General features: G+C 39.1%; 1 protein-coding gene and 1 pseudogene across 1 annotated transcript; one reads left to right on the top strand and one right to left on the bottom strand.

Moving 5' to 3' along the window:
• Positions 1–1,845: 1,845 nt before the first annotated feature.
• LOC122651193 lies at positions 1,846–6,391 on the bottom strand (annotated as a pseudogene).
• Positions 6,392–8,797: 2,406 nt separating this feature from the next.
• Positions 8,798–9,256, top strand: LOC122651192. Its single transcript, XM_043844505.1, has one exon. It carries the CDS (start codon positions 8,798–8,800, stop codon positions 9,254–9,256), a length of 459 nt encoding a protein of 152 aa, XP_043700440.1.
• Positions 9,257–13,385: the final 4,129 nt, after the last annotated feature.

Here is a 13,385-nt window from a genome sequence, read left to right as displayed (position 1 = left end):
GATTTAAAGGTTGTCATTGTTTTGTATATCCTGTCTGTAGGTGTCAACTGTGTAATTGTAGAACATGTGTCATCTGGTCCTCAAACATTCTTGGATATACATGTCAATGTCATACTCCAACAGTACTTAATTGGTAAATGAAAGCCTTGGAAGGTTTTCTTGCTTTCCCTTCCCAAAAGTTCAGAAACTCAATAGGTTTCAGTGGCCTCTGGATGGGGGTTGCACTTTGTTGGACTTCAATCTTAATCTCATACACCTATGTTTTGAAATGAGGTTTGAGGCATAATTTGTTAAACCTGATGAGACCAAGCCGATGATCAAATTTTGTTGAACCAGATTGAGTGGATGAATCATAGGAAGTTACATCCCTAATTAGTGGAAACTGAAAAAAGAGTCAATTTTCATATAAACTGGTTGGAATCTAATTTAATCCGTCTTGTTCTACCTTCATCTACTTCTTAGAGGCACGCCAGTAAAATTAGGACAGAATATAAGTTGTATTTGATGCTTCAGTGCCTCCAATCTGAATTCTGAAAGTATGGTTGAAACTGCTGCCCTAAACCAGGAAAATTCTGTGTTGATTTGGATCAGGTGCATTGGTAAATGTTGGCCCATAACCAAAACTGTCCATGGCTTTGTTATTCAACTATTGACTCTGCTCTTAGTTGACTATTTCCATTGTGATACCATAAATGTTTGGAGCTATGTTCCCTTGAAGCTTCATAATAAGAACCATACCTGTGTTTGCCACTTCACCTACATTTGATAGGGGTCAGAAAAAAACCAACAGAATCATCTATCGAGTGCTTCTTCCCACTTCCATTCAAATTTTTTGGTTTTCTATGATTTTCCTTTAAGATTGCTACTATAATTCTTCAAATAGTTGAAGTTGATCATGCCAACGGAAGTAAAATCTAGCTATTTTTGCAAGAGGAGCTCCCTAGTGGCCTTCCCCTTTTAGTTGAGGAGGCTTGAGGGTAGAGATATCAATATTTCCAGCACATGTATATCCTTTTCCCTAGTTAATACAATTTGACACCGATTTCGACGAAGAATAACTTGACCAAGTTGTGTAAAGTAATCCAGCTGAGCAGTCCACCAGTTTTGAAGTTTTCCCAGGTATTAGAGATTATTTAAGTCCATCTAACAACAAAATACAGACAACCATTTCCCTCTTTTCTTCAGTTTGAACTTGATTACACTGCAGACTGTTAGGAACTTGGGTGTTAGGTCCCAAGGAAAGAAACAAATATTAAATTGAAGTTGCAACTAGAATTCCTTTATTTTGATGAGAAGAGCAATGATCTATGCAAATCCAGAAAATTCGAAGTTAGAAATACTTTTAAAAGATAAAGACAATTTCTGGTTTGAAAAACCTCTTGTTACTCTTCTTTTTTACTACAGAAATAAAGTGTTTTATACACGTAAAAGTCTAGTGGGATCCTCTACCACAATTGGAAGTCCTGGGTTTTTTGTTTTTGAAAAAATTAATCCTGTGAAATCTAGTCTAGTTGTTGACTAAATTCACTTGGGGCATCCATTCAAATGCTAGGGGTCCTCCAAATAAAGGAACATTTCTCTTTGATAAAATTTGGTATAATGTTTGTATTGACTGGCATCCCTTTTGATAAAGTGACGAAACCTGTACTTTGAAAGCTTCGTGAAACATGGCAAAATTGCCAGTTTCATATGACCTACTGTGCTTGAAGAGTTTTTTCAATAGATTTCACTAAGAAGATGACATTCTCAATCCTACTAATCCAATTGGCATTTTGATTTTATTTATACAACTAAATAACTCATTGTCAATGCTTCACAGTTTACAGGTTTTAAGAATTAAGTAAATCAAATTTCCAAAGCACCTATATAACCTTCTAAGGATATTCCCTGTTCACCAGTAACTGATTTGACAATCTTACTAACACAATGCCTAAATCCCCTCTCCCAATTTACAAATGATAACCAAACAACAACAGCAACAAAAAATTAAATAAATAAAATTATAAGTGCCCACAGAAACAAGGGCGACCCTAGAGCTCTTGATCTGGATGACCTTCTTCCAACTTGCCCAGTAGTAATATCATCCCACCATGTACTCAATGTTTCCTGTCCATTATATAGTCCTTCCCAATATCATTCACCAAGTAGTGTGTGAAAGAGAGGTGTGAAATGTCAGCAAGGCTAAGGAAGTCCCCAGCCAAGTGCTTGCTCTTCGGGAGACTCTCCTCATAGATATCCAACACCTTCCCAAGCTTTTCTTCATTCTCTTTTACAAGCTTCTCATCAACAGGGGCACAAACAGTAACAAGCTGAAGAAAGGCATGAGAGAGAGAGAGTTGAATAGGGCTCTTCTTTCTTCCTTTTTTAAGAAATATGAGGTTTACCATTCATTACTTCTCTGATCAAGGGACCTTCACACTTGCATCCTTGCGCAATTGCTATGTGCCCCACCTGGTTCACTGGGCCGTTGACCTACCAAGCACTTGCCCGCTGCTCTTGCCGCCCACTGGGCAAACTTGGGATGGAACAGAAGATGCAGTGTTAGATTGTAAATGGGTGGGAAGTAGTTCTGCCCTTCAACCTCTAGCCATTGTTCTACAGGTACTATCTCTTACAGAGACTTTTCTCGACAAACAGTCCTTTGTGATTTGTACTTCTTGGTTTAGTTACCTTTTATGATTGCTCACGACTCTAGATCCAATCAAACATGACCCCATCAATTATTATCAAGAAATATCAATTGTCAATTGGATTACCATATAAACTGTTCTCTTCATCTTGTACAACAGGTATAACTTCGAATGGCTGCAGAGATTAAACAATTAATCTAAGTCAATTACAAGTTTGATACCACAATTAGGAATCTAGAAGAGAGCAAGAAACATAGGGAAGGCCAATCATTTTCACAACTGTTGTCTTCTTTGTGAGATGAAATTGAAAGTGAATGGAGAACATTTGGAAAGAATCAAAAGCTTAAATGAGTTAAGGGTAGAGGACTTGGGAGTGGAGGGAAATCTTTTGAGGCTGATTGGATCCTTGTAATGTGGTTTTCGTCACTCTCAATTTCCAAATGGAAACAAGAGTAAAATGGGATAACTTGTTGGACACATGCATACATTGGAGAAGAAATTTCTTGGACGTGAGCCCCACAGAAATGCTGTTAACCTGTGGGGACTGTAGACTATTAATACTAAGAGCTTCTTTTTGAAGATAGGGAAAGGATTGAAACTTGACATGTAAGAAAGAAACCTAGGGAGCACATGTAACAAAATTTGGACAAAATTGATCTTCACATGACAGTCATTGACATTTACAGTAGGCGTGTAGGAAAATTTACTACCACTGATGGCTCCTAAAATAATAGATACCATTCTTCAGATATGCAATAAGACTGTTATGCTAAAAAAAAATTCTGTGAAATTTAACATTTTTGAAGATATCCGCAAATTTGTTGGTAACTATTATAGTTAGGAACACGTTTATAGTAATTAGTAGCAGAATCGATCTTGGACGATATAGATCCGTATTAATGGGATCTATCACAGTCGATATTGATCTGGATCAGCCTGTATCGGTCCAGATTGGATTCCAATCCAAAAATCGCCTGATTCAGGCAATCCAGTACCAATTCCTTGAACCATTTAAAAATTGGAAATTTTTTATACCTCGGGTTTGTATTTGGTTTACAATAAAGTGAAAGAAACTCCTATGAACTTTTTTTCCAAAACCCAAACTAACTTCCATCATTTTATAATTTGGTTGGTGATCTTTAAGTAAAGAGAAAATGGATTATTTGAAAACTACCAATAAAGCACAAAAGTAGTTTTTCTCTTTCTTTTTAGGTGCTCTGCCTGCCCTATATGGTTATATGTCTTTAAAATTGATGAACATCCATTTCATGTCCAACAGTCAACACTTGAGATAGAGGAAAAAAATTGATATTATGCAAGGACTGTAAACTACTTCGTTAATTATTTCAATCAATAATTGAAGATTCTATTCTTCACAGAAGTTTCTATCCAACCCATTATTACAATTTGGTTGCAAGAGAAGTGCTTCAACTGAGCTATATCCTCCCGATAAAAATAGAACATGCATGAAGGAGTCATATACTTCTTCTACTCCTTCCTTTCTCTGGCCAAACCAAAAGTGTATCTACTCCAATTCGTAGTGTTGGAAGACAGTAAGAATAATTATCACTCCAAATTCTCGTATAGGAGCAACTATAACCAGAACAACCATAACAGTGCTACTCCACAGTAGAATTAAAGCTTCAAATTCAATGACAAAGAACATTGAACATTGAAAAAAATATGACAAACTCTTCTCTGAATTAGTTAACTACTTGTTAAAGAACAAATAACAGAATATATAAAGGAATACAAAGAATCATGTGGATACAATACTTATTGATTAAAAACTAGAAGAAATTTTTCTTATTTTTCCCCATACTTTGGAGAATTCCAGAAAGTGTAATTTTAATGTTGGATTGTTCTGTGTATTTTATGCCAACACATTTTTAGTGGTTTTTGGTTTTCTACCAATCCTTATAAGCTTTAGTAGTTCCCCGGTTAAGTTCTAGAATCTTAAGGATCTACACTAGATTTATTCTGTTAGGACAACTAAATCAAACTTTACAATGGAACACATACTTGCGGGTTCTCGTAAGGAGTTCCCCTTTTTTTTTTTTTTTTTTTTTGGGGTCAAAAAGAAATTAGGGTTCTTGTGAGGTTATAAATAGAAATTATGTCTATATGTTTGGCGCTTCCATTTGAGTTGCCAGAGAAATAGTGGATACCTTTTGGCTTCAAACGTGAGAACAAAAATTTTCATCTTTTGAGGGTCACATGAGGCTTTTCTTCCTTAAGGTTCTTTGCATGGATCTGCTTCTTATGCAATATACTCCTCTTTGATTCCATTATCTTCCAATCCAATTGATTCTGACCAATTCAAATCAGAATTGTATTGGAATCGATGGAGACTGATCCGCCCAATTCTAAGTTAAAAATCTTGCTTGATATTGCCTTGGTGGTTGACTGACATGCTTTTGTGTTCATTTGTGATTTTCCATGCTTTAATCAGCTTTTTTCTATACTAAGTTGTGGTGTAACCAATCCCAAAATCACATGCTTTTATACAACTTGCCATAAAGTTGAATACTATAATTTGGATTCGCATGAACTCCAAAGTTTGATGACTTGTTAGGTGATATTAAAATACAAAAAGCTTAATTGAAAGACAATATTAGTATATTGTTGAAGACTCAAACTTTGTTGAAGTATATCGAGTGCAAAGGTGGAAGAGGATATCTCAATTAGAATATTCCCAAATTCTAATTGAGATTCCTCTCCTCATGTATCTCTCCTATTTTTATGTTTATGTTTCAATTTCCTAGTCCTAGTTTGAGTCTTTAGTTCTAGTTCTAGTTCTAGTTCTATCTCTAATTTCTTTTATGTTTTCCTATTGACGATTCCAGATTTCCTTCTCAAGCTACGGTACTCTTTGAAGACCACATATCCCTGCGATTCCTTCCGTCAGATTTTTTATCCAGTCAGTGGATTATATTGAAGATTGAAAGTCTGCAATTACTTCTTGAAGATTACTCTATTTTTTGGTCAAAGTTTGGTGAGCTTTTCTCCCCCCCAATCGATCCAATTTCTCTGGTGAGTTTTTGGATTTTATTTTTCTTCTCCTAGAACAACACTCGGCAGTGTCACTTTCTCTGCTTTGAATTGGTACATTCTTGGGATTAATATTCCCCACAATACTGTCGGTTGTGTTTTTATCTGCTAATTTGGTTCCATACACTCTAATTTGATACTAAGAAGTAGGGCTGCAATAGGGTCGGGTTGGGCCGAGCTTTTCAAAACCCTAGCGCAACCCTGAATCCCCTTAGTTGGGCCCAGGCCCAACCTGACCCTGGCTCAGGGCCTGGAAAATCCAATCCTGACCTGCCCTCAGAGTCGGCCGGGCTGATCCTGATTGGCCCTAATCATGGAGTGAGTGAAGGTAGAGATGCATGGATTAGACCGAGTTGGGCAGGGTCTAGGATAACCTACAATCTTGAAACTAAGTTCCAGTCCAAGTCCTCTATTTCAACTCATGCTACAAAACAATTGAAGAAAGCATTTGATTGGGCACAACATTTGTGTGCTAAGTTTTCATGGATCTGCACCTGTTCCTACAAAAGATTAATTCCATATTTTTTTTTTTATGAATTCCTCATACTCCCAATAGACCCAGAAAAACAAACATAGATAATTTTCAAAGAACCCATACAAAACAATTGCTTATAATCCATTACCTTAGGGTTCACCTCGAATGGACTAGAAGTAACAGAATTTTGATCTAAGAATATCAATTCCGATGTGTGTGCTTGGAGTAGCCTCATCATTAGTCTCTACCCTCTGATAAAAGAAAAGCAAATAAAGTTTATCTATTAGACTCAAATAAAAGCAATTAAAATTTTCTCACATCAATAAGTCCAAGCTAGAAGGAGCTTATACCATTATCTCTACATTATGTTCATCTAGTTTGATGACATTAAGGATTAAGGAAACTGCAGATATAGCTCACATGGCTTAACCAATAAATAACATCTTAGCTTTAGTTGATGAGCTGCAAAAATCGAACAGAATATGTTACTGAAAGATATACTAGAATGATTGTGAAAGTATTAGTATTCCACTTTTTGTTTTAGGCTGCATTTTGATAAATGGATTTGAGGGATTAGATTCTAATATACACTCCCAAATCCAAATCATTTATCTGCAAAAAATTGTTAAATGCCCTAGATACATCGGCAGTAAGATTGGGGTAGAGCATGAATCAAATCAATACTATACTAATTGAGTAAGAGGTATTTAATATGATGTTTCTTTGGTTTTATTTTTATTGAGGAGACTTCATTTGGTTGGAAGGGAAGGGAAGGGAAAATAAAACACTAACAAAATAGAAATTTTATGACTACGTAACCAAGACACAGATTTTTATAATTTAGTAATTAAATTTTGTATAGGGGTAGTAGAATAACTGTTTTGCCTGCTTTATATCTGCTACGTGGAAATACACTTGGCAGCCATAGACACACCAGCCCTTTATCTACCTACAAAATTTAAGCTCAGTCCAAATTATACAAGGGAGGAAACTAAGGACAAATAGTTTACATTCATCACACAACCTTAATTAGGCAAAATCAAAAAGAAAAAAAAAATTTCAAAAGAATTAGCAAAAAAGGGAAACCCCAATTGTTCTCGACAATAAGGGGCTGTATCAATTTGGATCCTCTACTACCAAGCTGCCCGGCAGAACCCTACTGCTGAGACACAGCAAGGCCCGCCTTGCTGTGTCTCGACAGTAGAGGATCTGAATGTATGGCCCTAGAGTTTTCCCAATTGCTTTTAACTTGTATTGGGACCACTAGGCTTGGCTATTCCCATGCGGCACAATACCAGATTCGAAGCCGTTCTAAACCTGGGCCATGACTGAACCCAGTCTGATTCGTCCATGATTGGACCACAACCACTCGAGATAACATCATTTTATAATGGAAAACCTTGATTGGGTTGGGTTGAATCAATCATGATTCAACAGATATTTCAGCTACCATGAAAATTTAAAGAACATCAAGAAAAATGATTTGGGGATGAGGATCGTGCTCATGCATTCACAAAGCCAAGTGATGCTCGTTCCTTCATTTCCTCTTTCACCTGGGAGCATCAGTCTGCAATTGTTTTCATCGGATCCTTGGCGCTTACCTTCTTTCAAGATCTGGTATTGTCGTTGATATTTCTATGTCTAAGCTACTGTAAGTGCAGTTCTTGTTCACCTCTTGCATGTCATCATCTTTACTTCTCTTCACTTTGTTTCTCTTCTTTTTTTGTACTCTCTATTTGTTGCTTTCCTTTATTATGCTTGAGTTTTCAAGAACTTTTCCACCTGGAGTTAATGAGCCTTGCTGTTGGATTCCATTCATATCCATCATCTCTTGCATGCCAGTACATCTACATCTCTTTACTTAATCTCTTCTTTCTGTACTCTCTGTTTTCTGCTCGTGGTATGCCTTTGGGATAGATCTTGTTCTTTCTTTTTAATGCTTTGTTTGTTCGGTTTTGGAGATAGGGTAGTCTATCCCTCTTCAACCCCTGTGTCAGTCCTTTCCCTGCGATTGTACTTGTGGCAAAGTTGTGTGAAACTTCTCCCGTCCCATTTGATTCTCTACCGAACATCTCCCCCTTCTCTCCCCTCCCCTTTGAGGTGGGTCTCATCTCTTCGGTTACCCCTGAGCGTTTAGTGGCTGAGTGCTCTCTCAAGTTTGGCCTGCCTGAGATGATTTCTCCTTCAATGGCCGCTCCTATTTTTTTCATCCAGCAAGCTATCCATTTGTTCATCAGTGGAAATGAAGTATCTTTCTTGTGTGACTTGGTTCATTTTGAACCACCTGAATTTGAGGCTGAGGTGATGTGTTTGATACGCCCATGAAGTTTTTTGATTCTGAAGCTTCGGTGGCTGGCCGGAAACAGCCACCAGGAGGGAAATGAAGGTATTGGTCCCCCCTCGACAAAGCGGGAAATCCGCAACATTTTGAACAAGCATAGACCGTCAGTCTGTTTTCTTTCTGAATCGAGGCAGTCCAATCCTAATCAATCTTCTTGGTTTCTGTCGTTCTCTTAATTTCCCTAATTATGTATGCAGTCCAGGTAGTAATGGTGCAGGGGGTATCATCTTAATGTGGCTAGACAGTGTAGAATGTCATGTAATTTGGAGAAGCGATTGGTGTTTCCATGTAGATCTGCACATGAATGATGTTAATCAAATTTGGTCTTGCACCTTTGTTTACATGAGCTGTCGGGAACAAGTTAGATCTTCTCAATTAGAGACTCTCAAATCTTTGGCTTCGTTCATCGATAAACCATGGATCTTAGCGGGTGATTGGAATGCATATTTGCACCCTGAAGAAAAGAATGGTGGACGCCCTTTATCCAACTCATCCGTGACCCCCTTGAAGGAGTTTGCAAATTCAGTTTGCATCTCACCCATTCATCAATCAGGGTATCAATTCACTTGGACTAATGGCCAATTTGGACATCGTAGAATTGAAGGAAAGTTGGATCGGTTCTTCTCCAATGTAGCATGGTTCAATCTCTTCCTGGATGCAATGGTTACTACAGAGGTAGTTGCTTCATCGGATCATAGGGCAATCATTCTAAACACCGACAGAATGGGGTCCAAACCACCTCAGCCTTTTCGTTTTTGAGGCACTTTGGTTAGTGGAGCCGAGTTTTATGGATGTTGTGGCTCAATCATGGTCTTCACAGAATTTGGAAGGATCTCTCTCCTTCATAATCACTCGGAAATTGGTCAAACTCCAACATGCACTCAAACATTGGAATCGGAATTATGTGGGTAATATCTTTCAGAACATGATCGACTAGGGTCAATGACACACTGAGCATACTCTACAGCACACCACTGAGTTCAAGGGATGACAGTTGGTTTTTATATGAAAAGCATCAATTAGCTTGTCTAAAGAAATTAGCACACCAGGAAGAAATTTTGTGGTTACAGAAATCAAGGAATTAATTGGCTACAAAATGGGGATCGAAATACGAAGTTTTTTCACATGACAACTCTGAAGAGGAGGCCAAAGAACAAAGTCAGAGCAATAAATGTTGATGGGCTCACAATCACTGAAAACAATAATTTGGGAATGGCTTTCAGAAATTACTTTCAGAATATTTATACCTCTTCTAATCCCCCTTTGGATGATAATTATTTTGGCTGCATAAGGGGAAGGGTGACTCAGGCCGACAATCAAGCTCTCTTAAAACCAGTTGAGGAAGAAGAGATCTTCAAAGCTATCCGTTCAATGCCTACTGATAGGGCCCCGGGCCCAGATGGATTCTCCAGAATGTTTTATCATAAAGCGTGGCCCATCATAAAGGATGAGGTAATCTCCACCATCAAGAGGTTCTTCACCAATAGTGAATTTAACCTTTCTCGCAACTTTACCAATATTGCACTGATCCCCAAGGTAGAGCATCCCACTTCCATTCCTGAGTTTAGACCTATCAGTTTATGCAATTTCTTGTACAAAGCCATTTCCAGGATCTTAGTAAACAGACTTAGACCCATACTCAATAAAATCATCTCCTTCAATCAAAATGGGTTTATTAAGGGGAGACATATACAGGACAATGTTCTCATTTGTCACGAACTCCTACATAAAATCAAGAAAACAAGGAGAGGAAGGAAAGGGCATTTCTCACTCAAGATTGATATGAGCAAAGCTTATGATCGGGTGGGATGGAAATTCCTCAGAGCAACCCTCACTAATATGGGTTTTGATGCAGAGTGGATAAAGAAAGTAATGTTTTGTGTGGAGACCACCAGGCTCAATGTGCTGCTCAATGGTTCCCCCCTCCCCCACATCAAACCCACCAGGGGTTTAAGGCAGGGCGATCCTCTATCTTCTTACCTGTTCGTTCTATGTTCTGAGGTACTATCCACACACCTGGCAGAGGCGCAGTGAGATCACAAAATTAAAGGAGCACAGATTAGTAGAGGGGGTGAGAGGATTTCTCACATGGCCTTCGCGGACGATCTTATCCTCTTTGGGGAAGCATCCATGAGGGAAGCTAGAGCAATGCAGGAGGTCTTGTCGACTTATTGTACACTCTCAAGTCAGGCTCTCAACATCACCACAACCAGAGCACAATTCAGTACTAATGTGGACTCTGCAGTTAAAAGGCATATGAGAGAGCACTTTCAAATATCCCCAACTACATCTCTGGACACATACCTCGGCATCCCTTTTATTAGTGGAAGACTCTCCAAACATCACTGTACTGAGCTAATAACCAGGGTGACAAGGAAGCTTTCACATTGGAAAACCCAGTTCCTAAGCCCTGCAGGTAAGCAAGTACTTATACAATCCGCTCTATCTGCAATGCCACTCTACACAATGTCCTGTTTCAGAATCCCTTCAGCTGTCCATCACTCCCTGGATTCCATCAGTAGACAGTTCTTCTGGTCCAATGGACCCAACTCTCTTGTTCCTACTATCTCTTGGAAAACAATCTGTTTACCCAATAGGTTAGGGGGTTTGAATATTAAGCAATCTGCCATTATGAATCAAGCATTGTTGGCTAAGAAAGGCTGGGAGTTACTAACACCCTCTTCTTCTCTGTGGGCAAGATTGATGAAATCCAAGTATTTCCCCAATACATCCTTCTTTCTAGCCAAATGCCCATCCACTTCTTCTTGGGGATGGAAGTCCATCTGTTCATCACATGACCTCCTTCAAAGAGGAGCGTTCACCCAAATTGGAGATGGAATGTCCACCAATCCCTGGCTGGATTACTGCATTCCTAATTTCCCTCCATTGTCCGCCCCATACCCTCTTCCCCTTCATGCTCCTGATAGAGTTGCTGATTTTATTCATCTCTCCACGAATACTTGGAATAGAGACCTAGTTTGTCATTGGTGGCCACCTGATACTGCATATGCAATTTTGTCAATTCCCCCACCAATTTTTCCTGTCCAAGATAAGTTAGTTTGGCTAGGAACTGCATCAGGACATTTCACTGTAGCCTCAGCCTACCACATTGCCATCTCAGGTTATCAGCCTCACCCTTCCACCCCTTGGCTACGCATTTGGCACCTCCCTACCTCTCCGAAAATACAACACCTTATCTGGGAAACAGTTCATGACAGACTCCCCCTCCCTGACCTTCTTAACCGGAGGGGATTCAATCTTAATCCCATTTGCTATCTTTGTTCCAATCATTTTCAATCCTCCCACCATCTACTTTATGCTTGTCCGATTGTACAACACATCTGGAATCAGGCGGGCTTGATTCAATTCTTCTCAAATCGTGACATTTTCTCTGCCATCATCAACGCTGTCAATCTGAACAAGTCCAATGATAGAGACACCAACCTGAAGATTTCTTTTTTCTGTGCTATTATGTGGTTTATCTGGGTGGGTTATTGGGACAGCGTTTTCAGGCATTCTAGATTCACCCCAAGCAGTATACTTCTAAAAGCAATCGCGAAGGCAAAGGATCAGCTCAGCAACTTCACAAGCACATCAGTCAAGACCCACAGGTTGATCAGATGGAATCCTCCCGACATTCAGTGGGTCAAATTCATTACAGATGGTGCAAGCAGTGGTAACCCAGGACGAGCAGGTATAGGAGGTTTATGTCGGAATCATGCTGCTTCATTTATCTGTGGCTTTTCAATTGGAATAGGCTCAACGTATGCGTTGGTTGTGGAGGCTACAGCAATTCTACAAGCATTGAAGATGGCTATCTCTTTAGGAATTCAAAGGCTGGTGATCGAAAGTGATAATCTGACTGGTAAATATCCTTATTGGCATCACACAAATCATTCCTTGGAGAATAGCTACCATAATTAATGACTGCGGGGTTCTCATTCTTTCTTTCCAAAGAGTACTCTTCGTACATACTCTACGAGAGGCTAATGCGCCTGTAGATAGTTTAGCTTCCCTTGCAGCAGACTCTCAACTTGCTTCTTCTTGGTTTTCAACCCCCCCCCCCCCCCCCAACCTTACTCCTCCTCTTGTATGCTGACCGTACGGGAACTTTGTTCCTTAGATAATAAATTTCTTTCACCAAAAAAGCATTCACAAAGCCAAGGGTTTTTTTTTTTTTACTTTGGGTCAAAGGTAAGATGAATGGGATTGGGGTCAGTCATGTTCATCCTATATTCATAAAACCAAAGAAGAAGAAATAGAGAGAGGGGATCATGCATTCAAAGGATTAAAAAAATAGAAACGGAATTGAGATACTCACACATTCACAGAACAAAAGAAACATAGAGAACTAATGAAAGAAAGAAAGAAAGAAAGAGAGAGAGAGAGGCAAAACCTCAAAACCCTAAGTCGTGCGCTCGCTTTTGTTTTCTCTTTTGGGTTAGTTCTCTAGGTGTATTTATACTCAAGGAGTTCCATTAGTTCCGCAGTATCCAAATCCAACTCCAACTCCACCCGGTCTCTTTAATTGCGGTTTCAAGTGCGGAAAATTATCTTTCAATAACTGAATCTTGTGAATTTCCCTCTTGGACTCCTAAGTCCTAACTGATTTTTATCACCTCAATTTCCCATCAAGTTCTACCTCTACTGGATGACACGTGTCCTGCTCTTCATCCAACGGTTCAGTTAAAAAGTGAAAACTCTATCCTTTGCTATGAGGTGAAGTCTTAACCTGGGTTAAAAGCTGCCGCCCCTAACCAATATACAACTAGGCCGATTACAGTTTGAAATTCAGATTTAATCCAAGGTAACCTAACCCGAGTACAACCCAAACCCACCCAAGAATCATCTGCTAACCTCTCTCTCTCATGGGATATTGTATGAGGTT

Source organism: Telopea speciosissima, chromosome 2 (assembly GCF_018873765.1).
Source record: "Telopea speciosissima isolate NSW1024214 ecotype Mountain lineage chromosome 2, Tspe_v1, whole genome shotgun sequence".
Lineage (NCBI taxonomy): Eukaryota > Viridiplantae > Streptophyta > Magnoliopsida > Proteales > Proteaceae > Telopea > Telopea speciosissima.
This window is presented reverse-complemented; position numbering and strand designations above follow the sequence as displayed.

Bases quoted from the DNA above. Each gene is read 5' to 3' on its own strand.
- LOC122651192 (XM_043844505.1), top strand. From the start codon at position 8,798: ATGAATGATGTTAATCAAATTTGGTCTTGCACCTTTGTTTACATGAGC.